This window comes from Terrapene carolina, unplaced genomic scaffold, assembly GCF_002925995.2.
Source record: "Terrapene carolina triunguis isolate 2854851 unplaced genomic scaffold, T_m_triunguis-2.0 Scaffold189, whole genome shotgun sequence".
In the NCBI taxonomy this organism is placed as follows: domain Eukaryota; kingdom Metazoa; phylum Chordata; order Testudines; family Emydidae; genus Terrapene; species Terrapene triunguis.
The window spans coordinates 8,949,984-8,974,816 of record NW_020664540.1 but is presented as its reverse complement, the minus strand read 5'-3'; the positions used below and the strand labels follow the sequence as shown (position 1 = coordinate 8,974,816).

General features: G+C 41.3%; 1 protein-coding gene across 1 annotated transcript in view; it reads left to right on the top strand.

Annotated features, from left to right (window-relative positions):
- LRRC9 (leucine rich repeat containing 9) overlaps positions 1 to 24,833 on the top strand; it is a 74,621-nt gene that overhangs the window by 36,955 nt on the left and 12,833 nt on the right. The window contains exons 16-29 of the mRNA XM_029912099.1: positions 1,195 to 1,314; positions 3,477 to 3,668; positions 5,185 to 5,310; positions 6,355 to 6,495; positions 9,137 to 9,314; positions 10,783 to 11,003; positions 12,003 to 12,125; positions 12,513 to 12,643; positions 13,167 to 13,275; positions 13,735 to 13,874; positions 17,685 to 17,821; positions 18,794 to 19,011; positions 19,204 to 19,272; positions 23,126 to 23,268. Coding sequence (XP_029767959.1) covers positions 1,195 to 1,314; positions 3,477 to 3,668; positions 5,185 to 5,310; positions 6,355 to 6,495; positions 9,137 to 9,314; positions 10,783 to 11,003; positions 12,003 to 12,125; positions 12,513 to 12,643; positions 13,167 to 13,275; positions 13,735 to 13,874; positions 17,685 to 17,821; positions 18,794 to 19,011; positions 19,204 to 19,272; positions 23,126 to 23,268 — 2,048 coding nt within the window. The remainder of the gene's footprint in view (positions 1 to 1,194; positions 1,315 to 3,476; positions 3,669 to 5,184; positions 5,311 to 6,354; positions 6,496 to 9,136; positions 9,315 to 10,782; positions 11,004 to 12,002; positions 12,126 to 12,512; positions 12,644 to 13,166; positions 13,276 to 13,734; positions 13,875 to 17,684; positions 17,822 to 18,793; positions 19,012 to 19,203; positions 19,273 to 23,125; positions 23,269 to 24,833) is intronic.

The window sequence follows — 24,833 nt, the reverse complement described above, 5'->3', positions numbered from 1 at the left end:
GGAAGTCACAAATGAAGGCTAGCATTTGGACTTGATTCTGGTGTTACACTTGTTTTACATCAGTGCAGTGCTTTGGGAGTAATTGGAGATCCAAAACTAGTGTGAAATCAGAATAAGGACTTCCATCCCTAAATTATGCGATTTGTTTTTCATAAAAATATGAATTACAAATACTGGGCAGGATTCTGATCTTACTTACTATTGTATAAATAACTCCACTGAAATCACATGCAAACTACTGTTTGTGAGACCCAGTTAAGGCCTAAAGTGTCAGCTTTAACTGTGAGTCTTCTCAAAGTTTTCTTGGCTGCGTGGTTGTGTCATCATAGTGATCACTTCTGAAAAGATTTTATATGTCAGTTTTGGCATCAGAAAAATATAAATCCAGTGAAGGGGAGAACTCTTGACAGCCACCTAGCTACACCCAGATTTTCAATATCATTGCAACTGATTGGCCCACAAACCCCCTTATGCAAATTGGTATTTGCATACAGAACTCCTTTCATTGCACAGCTAACTGCAGTTTTGCATTTGCAGTTACTCATTTTGTCTGTACAAACTTGATGCAGGAAGCCTGCTGAACATTTGACCTTTCAAATTGTTAAATAGTTTTGATTTCTTCTCCTGTCTGTGTCTTCAATGGGGTAGCAGTTCTCTCCTCCCCCTTGCACTCACCCATAATTCCCTTTCCTGAGTACTTGGCTTCAGTTGGCTGGTTCCTCCCCTCTTCTGAGTGCCACTCTCCCCAAACTGTACTCCGGGCATGGAGGAATTCCCAGCTGGCAATCTTCCATCCAATCTCCCCAAGCAACAAGATCTCGCCTAATGGGGAAGGATTGGAAACTGTCCTCCCTTCTTGCTCCCCGTGGACCAGTAAAAACCATTTCTGAATTGAATCTCCATCTTCCCATCCCACTATTACTTCAGGGAGAAGGGAGAAGAACAAATATCCTTCAAAATAGAAAATAAAAGCAATACTTTGTCCCAGGATCCTTGCAACTGCTCTTCACAAACTTCATATCACTTACAAGTAACTTTTCTTAGCCTTTTTTATAATCTATAGGATAGAGTTACATTTACTCTTAAACACTAGTAGTTGAAGCTCTTTAATGTTGAAAAGCAGTGATGGAGTAGCACAGAATTTGGTTGTGTATATATATGGTACAGTTGTAATCTCATTAATTTTTGACCTAGGTTCTGAATTTGCATGGGAACAGCCTGAGCAAACTGCGGGACATCTCTAAACTGACAGGGCTTCGAAAACTTATTGTCAGCTTCAATGAATTTACGTGTTTAGATGATGTTTACCACTTGGTAAGAAATATTGCTCTATATGTTGTAAAGGAAATTAAACTAAAGGAATATTTTAATTGAAAAAAATCCTTTGTGCGTACAACTTAAATATATTAATGTCTATTGCATGGTAGCAAGCCTGATTTATTCCTAATGGGTGAAGTTCACTACCTCTAAACAGAGCCTTTGTTCCTCCTTCTCCTTTGTAGTAGGCAATGTGGACCAGTGGGTAGAGCACTGGATTGGGACTTTGGTGATCTGGCTTCTATTCCTGGCTCTGCAGTTGGCCTGCTTAGTGGTGTTAGGCAAGTCTTTTCACCTCCCTTGCCTCAGTTTCCCAATCTGTACAATGGAATAATGATACCTACCTCCTTTGTAGAGCGCTTTGAGATCTGCAGATGAAAAGTGTTATATAAGAGGTAGATGGTGGTATTATTATTATTATTCCTCTCTCTACTTCCTGTCTCCCACCCTTTGTCTCTCTTGTCTACTTAGATGGTAAATGCTTCAGGTTGGAGACCGTTTCTTACTGTGTGTGTCTACAGTGCCTAGCACAATGGGCCCTGATCTTGGTTGGAGTCTCTAGGGCACTATCGTAACACAAATAAATAATAATAACTAACACAACAATTAAGAACACCCAACTGATTAGACTTGGAGTGGGGCTCTGGCTGAGGGGAAGGAAGGATGGCTTTCACCTCCAGGCCATACAGTGCTGCTCCTCCAGGGCTGCCATTCTAGTGTAGCTGTTAAGCATCCCCTACCCAGGATTTCTGGGCCACTGGATCTGTGTGATTGCAGATCATGTGACTAAAATCACAACCTGCCCCCAACCCTCTCTTTTGCCTAGTTTGGGACCAGTACAGAGTCACCCTACATGAGGGGTACAAGATGTAGGCCCTTCCCCCACCTTCCAAGGCCTCTCTGTAGATCCCACCACTCTCAAATGGTGTGATTGTCTCACTCACCCTGGTTAAAGTAATGCACAGGGCCTTGCATGTGTGGAGGAACAGAACAGGGGGGCCTCCTTTCCGATAGCCAAAGTTCTGGGCCTACAGGCCCCAAAACACCTCCAACAGAAGGCTGTCATGATGGTGACCTTTGTGCAAAGTAGAGAAGGCCTAAAAGCCTGGACAATACTACTCAAATCAATTCTTGGCCAAATCCCAGTTAGAAGTAGTGACAGAGGAGGGAAGAAAATTACAAAGTCTGTTGGAGGCTAAAGAAGCTGCTTTAGAAATATAATAACCGCAAGGCTTTAGAAATATAATGTAAGTTGCTCAATATTAAGAAATTGTTTTACAGAAAATTAATCACCCTAGCTGCTGCTATTGTTTGCTATATTTTCTAATTCCAGCTATCTGCAAAATAACCAATAATAGTTTCCCTTTAAGCGTCTCCTGGAAAGCCCCCCCCTTAGCCCTGGCCAAAATCCCCCGGAAAATGACCTGTACCAAGTCTTAAGAAATGTACCCAAGCTAGGGCTGAGCACCACCCCTGCGGAAGCCACCGAGCATCCACCTCTCGGAAACTGAGAAAGTAGGCAAGGGGAGGAGGGAGGACTGACCCCAACCCCAGCCCCTTAGCTCGTGATCAGCTCGTGCTCAAGCCATACCCAGCTTGTGATTTGCCCCCGAGCTCGTGTTCACCCTGTGTCTAGCCTGTGATTCGTCCCCAATTTCTTAACTCATGACGTATTGTTTGTACCTTGCTTGTGGTTTAATGGAATAAAAGCCCGCCTGCGTGTGGGGCTCGGGGTGTTGGTCTTCGGACTACACCCCAGTGCGCACTGGTTTGTATGTCAATAAACTGGCCTCAGGCTTGAGTCTTTAAACTAAAATCACTGCGTGGGTGATTCTTTCCACGACACATGGCTGAGCACACTAGGGATGAATTCCATCCCGAAAAAGAAAACTAAAACTGTACTGTATTCTATTGGTAGTGGATGGATCAGGAAATATCAGAGGGTGAGCTGGATTCAGATACACATTCAAAGGTTCGGTTGCTTAACCAGACTTCTTTCCAGACAGGCTTTCTGCTGCTGGGCAAGGGGCGCTTTGGGCATTGAATCTGGATGACAGTGCCTTCTGTGGGACTGTCTATTAAAACTGAGTTTATTACCAAATATTTCCTTGCTGCACTTTTTTCTGTACAATTATTCTCAAATCAGTACTGTCTTGCAGCCCAATCTGGAGTATTTTGATGCAAGCCACAACCATGTGATCACCCTGGAGGGTATTAGAGGCTTAAGCAAACTGAAGTATTTAGACTTGAGCTGGAATCAACTGAAAAAGACTGGAGAGGAAATAAATGTCTTACGTAAACACACTTCAAACGTACTCAGTCTTGATATCAGACATAACCCATGGCATAAGGTATGTGTCAGTGCTTAAAATTCTCAGGAAAACCTTCTAGCCAAAACAATTAGACCTTGTAGTGCTAAATTTTGGGCCTGGTTCTCATTTACATTGAGGCCCCTTTACACCACTCTGGCTGTGTAAGGGGCCTTAAAGTGGATGTATATGTAATTAGTGCCCACTTTAAGGATGCTTTACGCTGTCAGGCCCTTTGACTTTGTAAACAGTCCTGAGCAAGGGGTTGTGCATAATCTGCAGGAGTGGCTCCTAGAAGCATTGTGACTCAGTGACACTACTCTGAGGCATAATTCCTCTCCTCCTTGCTTCTAGTAGGCGGTAACTTTACTGATGATCTATGCCAGCCGTAAAAAGCCACCCTTTGCCCCCACTGCACTGACTCAGCTGTGCTGGCCAGTGAAAGGGGCAGGGCAAAGACAGATTCCCCCACTTTCAGGGAAAATATACAGTGCCAACCTTCTACCTGGTGACACACACATCCCCCAGAGCAGCAGCCCAGCTGTGCTGGCTGTGGCATTGGGGAGCAATCCAAGACTCAGTCCATTTCACACCCTCTCCATCCATTCCCTGACTACCTGCGTAGTCCTCTTCTCCTGAATACTTGGATCCAAGCGCTATGTAGCCTAGTTAAGGGATGTGCGTACTCCTTCGTTCTCCCATGCACAGGTGCATAGTCCCATCTAGTTTATAAAGATTACATTGATCATTATTATTCTGGTCGTTTCAGTAAGTCTATTTTCCAGCTAGAAATAAGGATGTTGTTATTCACTTTCCTTACGAGTATGATTATCCAGTCTGTGTTTTTCTTGCACTATATTTAATGTAATGGGAATTTTAAAATGTTTCTGTATAAGAGTTAGGGCTGTAATTCCACCTTGAGTTTAGGCTCACACGTTCAAATCCCTTGAGCTTCTCTTTCACCTCCTCTGAGGTTATCAAACTCCTTGCATTTAATAACACTTGTAGTACTTGCAAACTTCTGGCTTATAAGGAAGGTGCTAACAACTTTGTTATTGTACTGCACTTAATGTCTTACATAGCTATGTATAATTACAATCCTTCAGGGCTAGATTTTTATCTCATACACGCATGTAAATCCAGAGTAATTTATTGACATCAGTGTCACATTAGATCAGTGTAACCAAACCTAGCCCAAACATATGTTGTTCCTTATAGTTTTGTACAGGTATGGCAAGACTCAGCCCCTTCCCCACCCCTTTTCACCCATTCCCAATCCAGATGAGCAGGGAGGACATAGCAGCCTTGTGGAGGCTGCTTTCCCATGCACACTGCTACCAATGCTAGGCATAGCTGGGACATGGGAGCAAGGGGTGCATCTTATGTCTCCTTTTTTACTTTCTTGTGTGAGCACACAGGATGGACCACAACCTAGCCCTTAGCGTACATAACATGAGAGGCGACTGGCTTGAAAGGAATCAGATGTCCTTTTTTTGTATGTAACCATATAGACAATTTTAAAAACTCAATTACATCACTTTGCTTTTTTTTCTCCAAGCCAGTCTCATTGCGTTTGAGTGTCATTGGCCGATTAAAGGCTCTTACTCATTTAGATGGAGTCCAGATTACTGAAGAAGAGGCTGCAGCTGCTGTGTGTTTTATTGCTGGATCAAAGATCTCTCAGGTATGATGTTCCATTTTGCTATAACTTGTAGCAAATGCAAGATTAGAAACAAGAAGTTATAGGCACAATCTGACTTCCATTTTAAAATTTGTATTTAATCATATTTTTAAAATCACCTAGTTTCGTATTCTCTATGAAAATGCCATATTTTGTGCTCTCAGCAGCTGGCTGTGAAGCAGCAGTTATTTCACAAACATTGTTCTCACTCAGAGCTTCGCTGATATTGGTAATGATGCTGGTTCACAATGAAAGATATTTCATAATGTTAGATTTTAGATCATTTTGAAGTTGTTAAAAATGACCGTGTTTAATTTCAGCTCCGTTCAAAACACGGGAAATTAAATATGTTTGCCAAATAAAAAAAAGGATAAATCAAGTAGCAGAAAAACTGTCTAGGCTTCTGAGGCCTTGTGTATGTGGCGTGTTAGTGTGCAGTAAGCCAAGTGTGATCTACTGCGCACCAGCTTGCCACTCACTAATTCACTGTGTGGACACTGCTACAACACAGTAAAAGTCCTGGAATACGACTTAGCATTAGTGTGTGCAAGATGTCGCACTGTAGATTCACACCCTTGCTTGCTACACACTAACTCACCACGTATGCAAGCCCTGAGAAGGAATTCCAGACAGTGGCAAGCAAAAAAAGGGCTAAATTATTTGACACTAATCTTTAAAAATCGTGGCCCAAATTCTATTCTTTATTCAGGTTTTACTCTGTCCGTTCTCCAACAATCCCCCATTGACTAGAATCGGACTTTGCTGGAGTAAGAACTGATCAAAAACAGAGTAAAGGCCTCAAGATTTGCCTCGATCATTTTTTTTAATGAATAATAAACATAAAAAATGGATGAGATTTATTACCATGTGTCAGATCTACTAGACCTATTAGATCCACAGAAGTATTAGATCTACTAACATAAGATACAGGCTCCCAATCATAAGGAGATTAAGTCATAAAGCCCTTTTCTTCATGTTACATTGTGAAAAATGTACATTATTTATACCGTTATATTATCTGTCTATTAAGTATTTTCATTTTTTCAGGCATCTCTTTTAGAACATTCTAGGACTGATGAAGCTAGACCACGCCTTCTGAGTGTACATCCTTATGCCAAAATTCTGACTCAAATTAGCAAGAACAAGGTGGATTCACAAACACATTTCAATAGCAGCTGGTATCCTAGGGTAAGGCTGTCTCTATTAAATATAATGTATTAGGCCTTAGATTTATCTCTGTCACATGTTTATTTTGTTATATTTGTTATGAGTTGATGCATGTTAATTAAAAATATATCTTTTTGAGCACTTAAACATGTAATCTAGTACCTGAAGTTAAGAATATAAAAATGTAAGAGTTTCCATATCAGATCACAATCTTTTCTTCTGTACATACATCTTTTCTTGTGAGTTGGCAGGATATTGAAACTTTAATATTCAGTGTTCATGCATAGAATTTTCAATACTGAGCCCATATTACATGAAGAACGGTGGTAGGTCTAATTTCAGGCCTACACACATTGCCTCTTGTCTGGCATGACAGCCTACAATTACAACTCCACTACATAACGAAAAGCCATAGAACACTACATAGGAAGATCCAAGTTCATCGTAGCCTGTCATAATCCATGTCCTGACCTCTCTTCTGAAATCATGTTAATCTGCCAAGAATAAAAGGTTAAAAGCTCCTCTGTCAGTTCAATTTGTTGTGTAGAGTATAGAATAGCTAGAGGAAAACACATTTCTGCTGATGAGCATAGTGTTTTATTCTGTGTGCATTAAGAAATGCACATTTACAGACATTGCCAAGAGAACCAACATTTCAGCATATGGTGTCAACGTTACACTTTGTGACATCAAAATGAAATAGGGTGCATACAGGGTTATAGTATGTTATTGTAGAAAGAGAAAATCCTCTCCAAAAGGAATATCACCATAGACAGAAGAGAGAACATAAGTTGTCCTTTGGCCATTAGCATAGCCTGTATAAGAAACAGCTTTGAATTCTGTAAAGGTTGTTTAGCACAGGTAGGAGACAGTGCTGAATATCCTGGGCCACCAGAGACTCAACTTGCTAAATTAAGCGATGTGGCCATTTTTTTCATCATTGCATGATTGGTTAACCTGATGAAGAAAACTGCAGCCTTACTCAGGGCTGGCATTAGACTCGCTGGGGCCCAGGGCAGAAACTAAGAAGTAGGCCCTGTGACAGGGTTGGGACTCACCGCTGTGGCGCCTCTTACTGGTCGTCTCGGGGAATTGGTTCGATCCAGTAGGGCGCCCCCTTCTGGTGACGTCCCGCCTGCCGTCCCGCCTTTGGTTGGCGTGCGGACTCGCGTTGCTCCCAACGCACAGCGTCCTCTTCTGGAACACTGCCCTCCGACAGTGTCCTTCTGCCTATTCGCACCCCCTTCCGGGGGGGTTGGATGACGCACAGTCTTACGCCTTCAAGTCCGATCCCCTCGGTCAAGGGTCTGGTGTAGTTTCAGCCGGCCGCTCCCTGCGGCCTATGGCTGAGGGTATGGCCCAATAGAACAAAAAGGGGGGCAGGGGGGGGGCCTCAGGCCCGCTCACTACTCTGAGTCCCAGTCCAGAGGCCCTCTGGCGACAGTCTGGCTGTCCTCCTTCTCCTTCCTCCTCTGACTACTCCTCTGGACCACTTCCCCAACGGCCCTTCTCTGTGCTAGGCCTTCTCCTTCCAGACCTGCCGCCTGGCAGGCTACGGAGTAGGGCCTTCTCCCACTCTCTAAAGCTGGCCTGCACTGCGCTGTCCGTGGTGCTAGCCTCCCAGCACAGGCCCCCACAGATGGTCTCTGGGGGTGCAGCCAGCGGTTGACACTGACCCACAGGCTGGATGACCCAGTGAGGTGAATCAGAGGGTGAAGGTGGAGCTCCCTCCCCGAGCCCTGTTGCCTGGGGTTGGGGCCCATAACTTAGCTTTGTGGGAACTCCGGTTGCGTCGGGCCCCAGGCAATTGCCCTGCTTGCCACCCCCTAATGCCAGCCCTGGCCTTGCTGGTTGTTTTCTGAGAAAGGGTGGAATCATTGATTGGTTGCTCTCTTTCTGTCGAGTGTGTTTGTTTATAGCCAGTGTCTGTGAAAGAAGGTTCTGTGATGACACCGAAGGATAAAAATGTGTTTGGAATCTAATTTCATTTGTTCCTGCCCAAGAATTTTGCAAAGAAGAAAAATAGAATGAATTTGGGATGTTACATGCATTAAAGCAAAAGGAATGCTTATCTGTGAATCAAAACTGTAAGGGATGCATCCTTCCTTAGCAAGCACTCAAACTCTGCCAGAACACTGAGCTAGAAAGTTACTATATACAGGGGGAAATCCTGATCCCATTGAAGTCATTATATGTTTTGCCATTGACTTCAGTGAGGCCATGATTTCACCCCTAAATCGTAGAATGAAAACATGTGTAAGCAGGCGAATCAATAATATAATCATATGTGACATTGGTAGATGAGGTTAAATTAATCTTAATACTGAGGTCTGATCTACACTAGAAAAAATGTGTACCTGTTTGTAAGCTGTAACTGCACAGGCACATTTGGAAGCTGGTTAGTTTATATTGTGGAGTCATTGCTTGTTCTGGTGCAAGTTGCTGAAGTTTTGGTGTCGGTTTGGGATTTCTTGAGGGTTCAAAAATGAAGTCCTGAATTGCAAAATGAGGGCTCTGTGATGTCCAGTATCCAAAAAGAAATGCCCTGTTGATATTACTGGGAAATGTCTATGAAGAATGTGAAGGCAGTATATACCTTGAGTGTCTATGTTGGAATTAATTGACTGAGATCTTTCAATACTAAAATTGAGTTTTCTCACAGATCACGGTCTTAGATCTGGATGGACAACATCTCTCCAAAATTGCCAACTTGGAAAAATTGGAGAATTTAAGATGGGCCTCATTTAGCAACAATAATCTCACTAAAATAGAAGGACTGGAATCTTGCCTTAATCTTGAAGAGCTCACTTTAGATGGAAACTGCATCTCAAATCTAGAAGGTACTGTATTTAGGAAGTTAGTGAAAATCAAGACATTAAGTTAGACACAACAGAAATGTTCCCATATAGTCTAGTGTTCCAGAGGGTGACTTTTTACTGTTAACTTTATCAGTTGCATACAATTTTAAAGCTTTCATATTAAAAAATATATAATTGCCTTCTCTTTAGCTTTGTGGTGAGTCTTTAGCAGAAATCGACAAAGAGTCTGTGGCACCTTCATCTAACGAAGTGGGTATTCACCCACGAAAGCTTATGCTGCAATACATCTGTTAGTCTATAAGGTGCCACAGGGACTCTTTGTTGCTTTTTACAGATCCAGACTAACACGGCTACGCCTCTGATATTTAGCAGAAATGAAGAAAAGAGACAAAGCAGATGGATTGTGTTTCTGAAAAGCAAAACCAATTTATTTATGTTAATAGGAATTTTTCGGAACTGATAAGAGTGCATGATTTTTGGTATGTAGACTTACTGACATGTAACATTCCTGCAGTGAACCATACATTTTCCTATGACAGTTATATGTTGGCTCAATAATTTCTAAAATAAGAAGTTAGTAAACTAATGATTCCAAAAGGTCAAAAATTCACTTTTTAAAAGAACAGATTTACCTTATACACACTATATGACTATTCCAAAAACTATTGGGTAGTTGCTACATTTCTTCATATCCCCACATAGGTCATGGCAGATACTGTTATTGTCAGTTGATTTTAAAATTAGGTTCATAGACCCAGATTTTTAAAGGTATTTGGGTGTTGCTGTGCTCAGTGTTGCAGTACCTAACGGAGTTAGGAGCCTAAATGTCATTTTCTTAAAGTATACAGGCACTTAGGAATCTAAATACCATTGGCTGTCAGTGGCCTTTTGGCTCCTAAGTTCCTAAATCCCTTTTGAAAATGAGATTTAGGCTCCTAAATCGGTTAGGCGTTGCAGTGCTGAGCTCAGCAACACCTAAATACCTTTAAAAAACTGGGCCATAGTCTTCTGTATAGTGCAAGAAAGCCCATCTGTAGCATATGAAGGAAGAGGAAGCAAGGAAACAAACCTGCTGCATGAGAGTAGGGTGACCAGATGTCCCGATTTTATAGGGACAGTCCTGATATTTGGGGCTTTTTTTTATATGGGCTCCTATTACCCCCCCACCCCCTGTCCCAATTTTTCACACTTGCTGTCTGGTCACCCTACATGAAGATGAGTGGACAGTTAATCCCTCCCCCTCACCATGCTCTTTGCTACTCCTGGAGGAAGAATCAGAGGGGTGAAGTGGACTGTGAGAAGCCTCTTTCTGGAAAATGTTCTAGCTATCACAGAAGAGCAGGCCACGAATGATCTCTCCTGATCCTGCCTGCATTACTGCCTGAGTGTGCAGGCCATCTCTCATTGTAGCTTGTTTTACCATCCAAGTTAACTACTTCTTTTGCTTCTCGCTATATATGCTTTAAGAACATCTTATTTATTTTTCTAGGAATTTCAAAACTCACCAAACTAACACGACTTAGTGTAAATAATAATCATCTCACCACCCTGGAAAGACGCGTTTTTGAAAACTTGTCTCATCTTCACTACCTCTCTCTTGAGAGCAACAGAATTACTTCATTGGTTGGTTTGCAGAGAGCCTACGCGCTAATAGAACTATACATCAGCAATAACTATGTTTCTACCTACCAAGAGATATATCATTTAAAGGTAAATGTGGACTTGATTGCTTTAGAACTTGCAGGTAAAAGTAAATTCACAATTTGCTTGTTACGTCAGTACAAATATATCTTTCCTGTTTTTAAATATGGGAAGCCATATTTTTTAAAATGGCTGCCTATATTGTGCCTGCAGTGTTGTTGTAGCCAGGTCGGTCCGAGGATATTAGGGAGACAATGTGGGTGAGGTAATATCTTTTATTGGACCAACTTCTGTTGGTGAGAAAGAGACACAGAGCTTTTCTTCAAGTCTTTCTTCAGGACCCGAAGGAGAGCTCTGTGTAGCTCAAAAGCTTGTCTCTCTCACCAACAGAAGTTGGACCAATACCTCACCCACCTTGTCTCTAAATTGTGCTTGACAGTCTTCTATTCGCATATGCAATTTAGATGTCCATGTTTAAAAATTGGGCCCAGAGGAATTGTCCTTTGTAAGAGCCTTAGTCTGAACTTTCTTTTGGAATTGAGTGTGCTCACTACTTTGAAGGAGGTGCTGAGTAACTAACAGGATTGGACCCAGCGTTTTCCAGGGAGAGCCACACACCATGCATCTCTATTGTGCCTAGCCTAACTCTGTCATTAGAAGAATTACACTGGAAATAAACTCAAGAGCACAAGCATACACACATGCAGCAACCCCAGTTCCTTTCACCTGGAGGTGCTGGCATATATACAAGCATTATTGTTTTGATTGGAGACTGGGGGCCTGATTCTCACTCACAGCACTCTGGTAGTGTAAACGGACTTTAAAGTGAGTGTAAGTGTAATTTACGCCCACTTTAAGGGTCCTTTACACTGCCAGAGTTATGTAAAGGCACCTTAGCGTAAATGAGAATGAAGCCCTGGGTTTTATTAAATGATGCTTCAGATTTGACACATGCAGCTGTAAGATGGAGAGAATGATTAAAGCTAAAGGGAGTAGCCTAGGGTTCATTCCTTACAAACATTTAAAAATTATACTATTAAACCTTGATCTATGTGTTTTATTTCTCAGGGTTTACATAACCTGGTCATGCTGGACATGTATGGAAATCTAATTGTGTGGAAACAAGATAACTACCGATTGTTTGTAATATTCCATCTTCCATCTCTCAAAGCCTTAGATGGCACTGCAGTAGTAAGTTATACTATATATCATAAGATTATTGTAATTGTTGTTAAAACCATCTTTTTTACAAATCAGGATGGCATGGGCATCCTGATGATTTCTGACCCTTATTAACGCAATTACCGAATATTGTTATAGTACATGTAACAAATCTGTAGTTTAAACTTAATTAGATCATATGAACATTTCCATAATCTGTTCAATAAGAATATAGGCAACATTGATGGTATAAAGCTAAGGTGATGGTTGTGGAGACACTTTTAGTTTAAGCCCTGATTTTCAGGAACTTTTTTTTTTTAACTACCTTTTGGGCTGAAAATTTTCACTCCTACCTTATTATTATAGTTCTAGGTTTGCTTTAATATAACAAAATTCATTTTAAATGTCGTTATACAGGAGACAACAGACATTGAGAGTGCTAAAGATTTATTTGGTGGCAGACTTACCTGTGATATGATTGCAGAAAGACTAGGACATTCAGACTTCACTAAAATGCAAGAATTAAATTGGACAACCTCTACGATCAGGTGCAGTAATTTTCAAATGTGCACGGGTATGTTACAAATAGCATTTAATAGAATGGCTAGAAAAATATAATTAAAACCAGAGGCTAGGTTTAGATAATTCAGTTCATATGTGTCTCTGTATATGGGCAAAATCCTACTATACCATGCAAACAGCATGGAGGGGGCTTTAGCCAGTATTTCAGCCCATACACTGGAGAGGTTGCCATGGGAGTCTTGCATACCTGCAGTGGGGTAGATTTCACTTCCTCGAGCCCTCACCTCTCATACTTCACACACTTAAAGTGTAAATACTCAGACTTCATGTGGGTGACGTGGATTTTGTCTTTAACATAGGAATTATATCAACTCTGTATTATACACCTGAGAAAACAGCACAATGTATTTATTGTAGATTTTTATCAGGATGCTCCTGTAAAAGGAAGGTGTTAGATTTCTGGTGAGAAATCTAACATCAGTAGACCTGCTCAGGAAATCTGTGTCGCATGATACCTTTTTCTGTAATTATTTTCTTTATCCAATTCAGAACGGTGGATCTTGTACCAGCAGACCAGTTTAGAAATGTTTGTAATGTGAATTTACAGAACAACAATCTCATCTCTTTCAGTGGTTTAATCTTCTTGCCTAATGTCAAGGTGAGTTAATCACTCATTCTGTGCTTTTCTTTCCTATTTTTATAGTGACAGTAAGTATCTTCTCTCTTTATATAAAATTCTAAATTTCTTTACTCCTGCCTGACAGATTTCTTTTATAATAGAGCAAGGGGAAATCTTTATTACATTACTTATATTATATACTAATTTATTAAATACAGCTTTCTAAAGTTATTTCAGTCAGCAGAATTCATACAGTACAGATGAGTCACAAAAAGACTAAAAACCACTTATTTAACCATGTGTTGAAATAAATTGACCATTAGCCTATCTATTGCATCAAGAATTTTTGAAGCCCTGAATACCATTGATTCAGCAACCAATCTGTTGTTAGCTCATTATCTGAATTTGAAAGAGCAGAGATATGTTGTAACTGGCACCTTTGCTACTATATTAGCAGAGCAGTGTTCTGTTTCATTTCATGTGGTGTGCTTTATGCAGATACTGTGTCTGAATTACAATCACATTGAATCAGTACTGCCCAGACAAAAGCCTCAAAATCACTTAACAAACAGGCAGCAGCTGTACCAGAAAGTGACCTCTAGTGGCTATGGACAGCAAGGACCTTCAAAAGGAAGCAGGTACTGTCACATTTTAAAATGAACTTTTGTAATTCTTGTATTCTTTTGCTGAAAAAGGCAGTCCCTGGAGGACGACGAGCCTGGGATGCTCTCTTCTCCCCACCTAACTTGAGCTGTCTTCTGGCAAGGAAGCCCGGTGGCCTTTTGCCACCCACTCAGGCATCTCTGACATCAGACATCCAGCCGGTCTCTCTCCTAGGCTCTTTGGCTCACTTCTTCCATCCTCAGTTATTGGGATGGGAGGGGGACTGGCAGTGTAGGATTGCCCCTTCTCTCCCCACTCCCTTCAGGGGGGAAAAGTGTGCTACTCCCAATCTGCAACAGCAGTGGCTACTCCTTCAGCTGCCACTGACCCTTTGGGATGGTCTACACTGGGGGGCGGGGGGGATCGATCTAAGATACGCAACTTCAGCTACGTGAATAGCGTAGCTGAAGTCGAAGTATCTTAGATCGATTTACCTTGGGTCCTCACGGCGCGGGATCGACGGCCGCGGCTCCCCCGTCGACTCCACTACCGCCGCTCGCTCCGGTGGAGTTCCACAGTCCATGGGGAGTGCGTTCGGGGATCGATATATCGCGTCTTAACGAGATGCGATATATCGATCCCCAATGAATCGATCGCTACCCGCCAATACGGCGGGTAGTCTGAATGTACCCTTTAACTCTGTGGCTCAGTGACACCCTAGAGTGCACTGACTCAGACTGAAGCACAAAGAAGTTGAGTGAAGGTCAATCTCTGGCAGAGCCTGGAATAGAAAACAAGTGCTGCTTGTTCTAACCACCAGACACAGTGTCTCTCTCATCAGCTTCTGGACTCATGGAAGTCAAACTAATTATCCCAATCTTCTCTTCTCCCACTCTCCTTGTACAGCATTGCATAACTGGACAGATATATTATGGGGCTTGTTTGTCTTCCTCTCAAGCATTTGGTATTGATCACAAGCAAGTTATCTGACTCCGTGGTCATTGGTTTGATCTGGTATGGCATGTTTATAGGTTTCCAATCAGGCCTATCAGGGACATTAAGTACTTGAAATCTTTAAAAGCTGTATAAAATCCTGCTATTATATTGAATCACTGTAATCTTGATACTGAGGTAATAGTACACCTCTTTGAGCCAAAACTGTGAAAACTCAGCTACTTTTAGACATGCAAGTATTCTGATAGCAGTCACAACCACTTATTAGAATCTGTGAGCTCCATGCCCTAGTGACTGATTCATGCTACTACTATTTGTATAATAGAGTCAAGCAGTGCTTTTGCATATTCATCCAAACTTCCTTCTTAATATTGTGTCTAGTCAGAGCAGTCTTTTATCTGCCAATAATCCCTTCTCCTATCTCATCTCCTAAAAGAGCTCTTTTTCTCATCCCCTGCAGCAGAAATCCATACCGATTTTTTTTTCTTTCTTTTGGCACCAACACATTAGGTCAGTTTATGTCCTGAAGAACTTTTTCAAATCAGCTTTCAGTTTGCATTTCTCATTTTTGCATTCTAACAGGACTGAAACTTCAGGAACATGTCAAGCTTCATTCAGTCAGGTCTTTACAACTTTGACAGTGTCTATAGCCAATTTCAGTCCAATCCCATCAGACAAGACTTGCCAAGCTGCTCCCCAGAGTTCCCTCCATGCTTTTAGGAAATATTATTAGTGACAGAGCAGCACAGAGAAATGTAAGATTTGGTTGTGTATATGTGTATTTCTCAAATGAGTGTCCAGCTCTTCCTACCTTCATTTTTTGTGTTCATTTGGCATATGTATGTGTTTATTTCTTGTCCCAAACTCTCCTCCTTCTCTAGGGCACATGATTAATTTAAGGAACAGTAAGATTCAGTTGGGAATGGGAAGCTTTGGACAAATGGCATGCGTTTGTTTTTAGTTCTTTTGGGGGGGAAAGGGTACTGGCTGAAATAGGCATGTGGCAATTCTTCAAAAAGGGTCATATTTTTGGAGTTTATTGTACCCTACCCCACACACATCCACATCATGTATTATTTGAAAGCTTATTTGATGTACACTAGGATCAGGTATGATGTGGAGCTGTGAAGTGGTGTCGTAAGGTTGTAGGCAAGGTGAAACAGTGATACCCAAAATAAGAAAGATGTCATTCTTTGCTCAGTTCCAAAAATATACTGCACTATGACTAGTTTTTATTAATTTCAGCACCATAATGTTCTGTTTTATTGATCAAAGCTGCCAAACGACAATGTATTCTAAGATTTTTATTGGTTTTGAATGGACAACTATTTTTTTCAGAAATGATTAAGCAGTTTAGCCTGCAGCAAAAATGGCAAATATCAGCATTTTGCAGTATACTAACAATGTTTTCACATTGCATATTCTTAAATAAAAAAGTGTCTCACAAGTGTTTACAAAAGCATTTCAATTGAAATGTTCTGACCAGATCTGTCTCGTACTGAAAGTTGTGCACCAGTAGCAGTAGGTTGCTGACCAGTTTGTACTGCACAGTGGGTAGATATAAATGTACATTTATGTAGGTTTTAATTTGCAACTGCTATGTATACAGTACTAGCCTTTGAAATATTCTAGAAAACTAGCTTTTTAATTCAGTGACACTTATGCAAATGTAACCCTTCTGCCAGGTGGAGCCAGCAGCAACAAGGGCCAGGTTCAGTATCTAGGGGTTCCTTTTCAACAATACAACACAAAACCAGCTCGAGCCCCCACCCAGTAACCTGGGACAATTACACACCACCCCCGGGCGCCTCTAAGAGGCAGTACTTCCCCTCTCGCAAGCACAGAGTCTGAGGGTAGGAAAAACTTTTAATAAAAGGAGAGAAATAACTCAGAATTAATTTGGGAAAACACTGCAACTAGGGTTCATAAACAAACCATGAGCGAAAGACCCACCCCCAAGTATGTTGGGCAGTGTCCTTTTCCCCTCCAGTTCATAAGTCCAGCAACCCAAAAGTCCCTTAAACATGCCCGTGCCTTCTCTGCACCCCACTCACAATTGCTGTCCTTGGCCAGTGCTTAAATTCTCTCTTCCAGCTGATTTGGTTCATAATTGGATTTGTGAAATTGGCTTTTTTAAAGCAATAAGTATATAATATATCACTGGTTTGAGCTTTATTCTGCACATAACAGTGTAATCAAGTCATGATCACTTGCACCTAAGCAACTACTAATTTTAGTGGTTTAATGAGAATTCAGGTTGCTCTGCACCTTCGGGAATCATTCAGCTAACTATGTGATTGGGTCATGGGGCAGTGGCAAAGCTGAAATAAGAACTCAGGAGTTCCTGCCAGTGCCTTTCTCAATCTATCATCCCACACTCCTTCATTATTGTCATATGTTACAAAAACGAAGCTTTTATAAGTAAAGTAGTAAGATATTGCATGCTGCTGTTTGGTTTTGCCACACCATCACAGGGCTGTTGTGAGAATACAGCCAAAGGTTACATAAATATTTTACTAAATTTAACAGCAATTTCCAGCTGTTTCCATTATATGTATTCAGGCCTTTTGTGGGCAGAAGAGTGGTTTTCCATGTTTGTTTGATTTCCATGGTCTGCATCCAGTAAAACCTGGCCTACCTTCCGTAAGCGCAGAAGTCTGTATAAAGCTATTGAAACTTCAAAAACTAGATTTCTTTCGGTGCTTTTTAGTCTTTCTTTAGTAGACAGGTATAATTTCTATTGAACCTGGACCAGTTAGTAAATTCCTGTTTACCTACATAAAGTGTCTATAACTGATGTTAATGGGAGAGAAATGCTTAAATTACTGTTTACAGGGGGAAATGTTTGGAAATTATCTGGCCTCATGTTCCTACTTGCTTAATTGTTTTAGGGATGCAGGATTTGGTGAAAATCTGCCCCCAATAATGCAAAGTTTAGAAGTTCTTCATTTGGGCTACAATGGAATTAGTAACTTGGCCCAGCTACAGCTTAGTAGGCTAAAAAATTTGAAATTGCTGTTTCTACAGGGTAAGTAATAAGAGCATTTGTTTATATTTGTGCAGCCAGGATATAATGTTCTACAGGGAAGCTAACTTTGATTCCAGTCCTGCAAACACTGGCCAAGCTCAACTCAGCTATGGGGATGCCCTAATTTATGCCATTGATTTAGGGTTCTTTAGGCGTAGTATAGTGTACCTCACCACACCTTCTCATAATCCCTCCCCAACCCTGACACACCCCTACATTGAAAAGAGAAGGGACAGCTAGTGCAGAAAGACGCCTCTGCCAGTTTTATGCCAGGGGGTATTCCCTTGTGCCAAAGAAATTCCTTGCTGGCTAATTGTGGCTAGAATCTGTCCCCTTTATGCCCTGGGGCTGGATCTCAGTTAAGAATCTCGCCCACAGCACTTACTGCAATGAGTAGCTCCATGGACATCACTGGGACTACTCAGGGTAGTAAGTGCTTGTAATTCTGGAACCATTAATTGAGAGAGCTCGATCCTAACAAATATGATACTGTGTCATTAAAATCCAGCTATTTTACAGCATTTGAACAACCCTGATGATTTGATCTTAGTCTTCTTCAGCAGCCTAACTATTAATTAGAAAGATAATTTGCTTTAAATAGAGATTAGCCAAGCAATTTTGGACAGTCAGATCTCTAGAAGCATGGGGGAACTTCCTTATAATATAAAGGAAGATAGTACTTCCCAAAGGAGAAAGTTCAAGGAGCAACACTGCAGTCGGTGTAATGGTACAGAGAAGGCCCATTGGGCACTCAAATTCATCCTTTTCTGTAACTCAATAACGAAGAGGCACTCTGTGGTATTGGAAGGCAGTACATTTAAAATGAATCAGAAGAAATGCCTTTTTACCCAGTGTATAGATAATCTGGGAAGTTCTCTACCACAGACTGTTTTTGTTAAGGGTTGTTTTGTGCTACAATCAAATACCAACCGCATTTCATCTCATTTCCCACGTATAATCTTGGTTCATCAGGTAATGAAATCAGTCAAATCGAAGGACTTGAAGGTCTACAGCTTCTGCAGGAGTTGGTATTGGATCATAACCGTGTCAAAACAATTGCAGAGGGCTCCTTTGCTAGACAGAACTCCCTTTTGGCACTTCACCTAGAGGAAAACCGACTACGAGAACTGAACAATTTACAGCCTTTAGTAAAATTACAGAAACTTTTCCTGGGACTTAATAAAATTCAGGTAAAATATATTGGTGTTGAGACTGTAGATTCAATGGGCCAGATATTGAGATCCTTATTCAGACAAAATTCTCATTACCTTCAGTGGTTTTGCCTGGGTGTAAAGACCCCTGCATTTGGCCAAAGTAAATAAATTTGGCTCCGAGGCTTTGAAATGTGATAGCATATAACTTATTTTTTAACTTGTGAACAGGAATTGTCTGAACTGGAAAAACTTGAAGTTGTTCCTAGTCTTAAAGAGCTTTCAATATATGGAAATCCAGTGAGTATGTTACTTTGTATGATCATGTATACTAGATATATATTTAAGTTTATGTTGTGGGTAATTAACCTTTCTAATTCATTATAGTTGGGAATTTCTCCTTAATTAATTACTAAGTTCCAGTCACTTACCGTTTTGTAGTCATAATATGGATGTTGATTTATCTCTTAGTGCCTGTCAGGTTGGTGATTTGAGTGCAATCATTCTTTTACATATTATTCTTTTCAGTGCTCCAAGGTAAATTCAGAAAGTGAGTGCATGGTGGTGAGCTGTCTTTTTAATATTCCAAAACAAGTCAGGTCTATGAAATAGATCAACAAATGTTAAAGGAGATCTGAACCATTTTTTATAGAATGTAAGAAGATGTTCCCTGATAATATTATTTATGCAGTGCCCTTCATGAAACGTCCATCAGGATTTTTAGGTTTGAATTTGTCTCTTGTTACAATTGTTTGGCTTCTTCTCTCCTAGAGAACACACAGTTTATAAGATTATAAAATAGAAGTGAAAAACGTGTCCTCAACCATTTCCACACTGAAGGTCCTGTGCCTTTGGTCCTACACATCTATAACTATGGATCCTGCCAACCCTTACGGACATGAGTGGGTCCAATCAGTCAAATACCGATTGACTTTAAAGGGGCAGGAGTGATCTGACTGGGACCACATGCTTGAGTAAGGATTGCGGGATCTCAGCCTAATGTAATTTGCCTTATAACTAGCACACTGAAAAGCAGCATCAAACAAAACCTTTTCAGTTGTGAATTTAAAACAGAAATATATTTATTTTCTAATAGGAAACGATAAATGTAGATCTAAATACCAGGGCTTGATCCTCAGCACCTGCAACTCCCTTTGGTATCACTGGAGTTTACAGTGTCAGGCTTCTCAGGAGATACTCAGCACCTTGTGGGATCAAATTACAAAAGCCAGAGTCCTAAAGGTCTCTGCATTTATTTTTACAGTTAGTAAATCTGCAGACTTTGACCTTAAAAACAAAATCAGCTAGGGACACAGAGAAAAACATGTCAGGTTGCTGTTTAGGTCCAGTACTAGTAGGTATGCTACAATGCTATCCAATCAATGTACAACTTCTCTGGTAGCCAAGGAAGACATTTGAAAATGGGATCATATGGTTAAATAAAACAGGCACAGGAGAACAGTAATAGTAGCTGTCTTTATCAGCTGCAATCTATTAACAGAACAGACTATCAGTAGGTGTAAACATTGCAAGGGGCATTTTAGGAACGTTATATTTACCTTTTACAAAGCTTAGAATTCATATTGATCAGCAGTAACCGTTATACACCAAAATACACTACTGGTAAAGTCACACCTATCAAAGACGAGGCCTGTAGCCTGCAAGGTCACTTGTAGGTGACAGGTAAGTCACAGTTTTTCCAGTGTTAGTGCTTTTAAAAGTTGTTAGTTTTATACTGCAGCTTCTTGGCTGGTTAAAGTTATTATTGCTCCATTGATTTCAGTGTGGCTATGACAATTTACACCAACTGAGGATCTGCCCCAATATATTTTATTTTTATTTTATACCCTTTCAGATATAAAAATAAGAATATTGAGTAGAGAAACACACATTACCACCAAAAATGGGATTCCTTTAGGCCACTAAATGGCAAGTCTGGTGGGAGTAGCATGACAGGCAGAGTGAATGCTAGAGTGTTGCATCAAGCAACCGCTGGATAGTCTGAAGTGAGTTTTGACTTTACCAAAGCTTAATTTACTAGTGTGTTCCAGTGTTCTTTACACTGGTTTTGGACCATTCAGAATCTGCTATTAAAATGCTGAGACACTATCGGTAGTTTTTATAGCACAGCAATAAGAGTTCTCACCTCTGGGTTCTATTCTGGTCTATGCCACTGAATCACTATGTAACCATGAGCAAATCTCTCAGGCCAGATTTTCAGTTTGACCTCAACCATGCCTTGATTTTGCTAGTGCAAATTTGTGGACACAAATAATTTCAGGCCCATTTTTTGGACTTCTATTTATTTAGACCTGCAGTCAGGGCCGGCTCCAGGCACCAGCCGAGCAAGCTGGTGCTTGGGGCGGCAGATTGAACGAGGCGGCATTCCAATCCTAGGCAGGGCCAGATTAACTTTTTGGGGGCCCGGCGCCAAACATATTTGTGGGCCCCCATTGGGGGAGCAAGCTGTGAGAAGAGGCAGGGGAGGGGGAGCTTGGCTGCCCTACTGCAGCAGGAGCCTCAGTGCCAGGAGCACCAAACTTCTGCCCCCCGCAGGAGAGAGCAGGGGGTGGAGAAGAGTGGGCCTGGTCGGGGCCCCCCTGGAGTGTGGGCCCGGCTCCATGGAGCCAGTGGCTCCATGGTAAATCCGCTACTGATCCTAGGGCGGCACGGCCGCTTTTTTTTGTTTGTTTGTTTGTTCTGCTCCGGCCGCCCTGTAGGGGGTGGCGGCGCGGAGGACAGGAGCGCCCTGCAGCAAGCCCGGCAGGGCAGTCCTCGTCCTTCCCTCCCCGCCGATCAGAGTGGAGGACTCGCGGCAGGTGGCGCAGCGGGAGGGGCCGCGTGGCAGCACCCCGCTGTAGCGCTGGCTGCCCCCTTCTCTCTCTCTCCTGCCCGCTCCCTCCTCCTCCCCCCCACTAGCCGGTCCCCTTGCACCCGTTTTTTTTTTTTTTTTTTTGCTTGGGGCAGCCAAAAAGCCAGAGCCGGCCCTGCCTGCAGTTTAAAGCACTTTGCAAATGATCTAAATTGTGGATGCAAATAATTCAGGCACAAAATTATTTACACGTTTATTTGCACCTACAGTTTGGGCCTATAAAAATTTAAGGAGCTAAAAATTTTACCTTTAATTTCTTTTTGCCTCAGTTTTTCTCTCTACAAATATGTATACCTACAAAAATCCTTTGAGATCCTTGGATGAAACACACTGTAAAAAGTGAAAGGTATTATGATTTGCTTTTTTTAAAAAATGTGCTAATCATAAAAGCCACAGTAGTGGTATTAGAATGAACCCTGCAGAATTTTGAGCAGGTGCTTGAACCTGGAACGGTGGCAAAAATTTTCTGTAGACCCTACTGTTGTTTATTTGTGTTACCTTGTTAATAGAGAGAAACCCCTCAAAGAGTTGAGATTTGACCCTGTAGACAATGTGCTGGCTGTGTTTTGTAGCAGGGTGGAAATGCCATTTCCTCAAATATGTTTCCTGGAGTTGTAAGATTTTTCAAACTTTCTCTATTAGAGCAATGTAAAAAGGGGAAATGGATGAGATTTTGAAATGGATGAAAACCCAGCAGAATCAACTCCAGCAAGTTCAGGCAGTAGCCCAGGAAAAGCAGAAAAAAACCTGGGTGCAATTTATGAAGGAGCAGAAAGCCCAACAGGAAGTGCAGGAAGCCAAGCAACATTAACTCCTACTCAAACTTTCTCTCCAGACTTGGCTGTTTGTGGCATTCCTTCCTTAGAATTGCATAATTCCAAACCCTAAAACCCTCATTCAGAGGGACACTCTCACCTCTCATGTCCAAGGTGGTGGTAACAAGGTACACCTGCCACCATGAATCAGCAAGCATCAGTTAGCATCTGTGAGCAGGATTCAGACACTAGGGTGGACTAACAGGAGAACCCTATTTACAGATCCTCAGATAACATATTTATCTTTCCTCTTTCAATCCTATTTTGTGCTAAATTATAGAATATAATTTTTTATGTCCTCTTCTGTCCGTAACACTGCCTGGGACAGGAACAGAGCATGGTCATCTCCATTCATTTTTGACTTTGTGGTTTGGTTCAGACATTTATTCTTGAGGCAAGTTATTCTCAGGTTATCCTTCTGGATCAGGATTCCATTTTTAGGATAACTTATGTTCTCTCTCCTCAGGTTACTCGCAAGATGTCCCATCGTCCACTGCTTGTGTTTCGATTGCCCAACCTGCAAGTGTTAGATGGAATGACAGTGAGCACGGAGGAGAGAGCAAGAGCTGAGCTTCATTTAATAGAACAACAAGTAAAGCAAAATTCAACATTATTAGAGTCAAACTGAAATCTTAGAACTTTGAAATGAAAAGACCTGTTAGATCCAGAAGGTCCTCTCTTTTAATGAAGGATTGTTTTCACATACACCATTATGCATTGTCCAATTCAGTCTCAAGTAGTGGAACTTCCACCACTTCACTTGAAAGGCTATTGCATAACCTAACACTGTCAGGAAATTTGTCCAGATATTCACCCTAAATTTAACCTTAATTAGTCCCATTGCCCCTAGTTTTACCCACCTTTACTATTCTAATAATTCCTCCTTCCACCCTCAGATATTTGTAGAATCTTAGCATGATCCTCTCTACTTTGTTGTGTAGACTCTCTTAATCTTTCCTCCTAAAACAAATCTCTAGTCCCTTATCATTTTTGTTGCTTTCCCTATTTTCCCTTCAATTTGTAAATGGCTTTCTAGTAATGAGATGCACAGAAATGAACACAGTACTCTGGGTGCTTTTATACAGCATCGTATAGACAAGGGCTGAGATGAAGAAATCAGGTCGCCACTGAATTTCATAGGCACTTCGGCACCCAACTAAGTTAGGCTCCTTTGAAAATCTTAGTCTGGGACTATTACTTTCTACTTCCTGACAACGATGGCTCTGCATATGCTGTCCAAAATTGCATTGGCCTTTTTTGCTACCAGATGCATCACAAACTGGTACCTATTTTGCTCTTCACTATTACCCTTAAATCTCTTGCCACCCATGACAGTCTTAAATCTTTTTTCAGAGAAAAACAGGGGTTAGACTGTCTTATTTTGTTTGGTCTGCCTCTCTTATTTATAAGCTACACTTAATCTTGACATTGTTATTTGGTGAGCCCTTTAGTACAATGATCTTGCCTCTTATTTAACAATATAACTGTGCTCAAGTTAAGACTCGATGATACTATAGCTCAAACAGGTTACAGGCTTGATGCAGAAATTACTGAGCAAGGTTCTGTGGTTTGTGTAGGTCAGACTAGATGATCACGATGGTCCCTTCTGACCTTAACATCTATGAATCTAAGAGAAATGAAATGTGGATTTCAGATGCAGGCTTGATAGGCCAAAACCAGTCTTTGTGTAAGGAGGTATAACTCCATTCATTGTCGTGGAAGGAGTTACGACCACTTATAGCAAGGCTGAATTTGGACTGATATGTTCAGGGGTGTATGGAGGCCTTTTGCATGGAGAGAAGTGTATTTATGTGGAACTTACTAATTGCATCCTTCATCTGATACTTTTATAAAAAGGTCCAGGAAAATCCAGTGTTATTACCAGTACAATATTATTACCATGATGCAATATTGATAGTTACAACGACTTCCACACAAATGTACTGTCCTCTTTGGTTCTGATAATACCAGACTGATATTGCTTCCATCAAGCTTTTGATACAGCAAAGTGACAGGAACAGGACTTGCCATAGGAGGGTCCATTCGCACAGCCTCTGTCATCCTCCTCATTGGATCGGTCCATAGTCCCAGACTCATCTTCCCTATTTCCAGAAGACTTTAAGTCTTACCAAGACCTTCTAAGGAGGATGGCTGCAGAAGCTTTGGGCATCCAA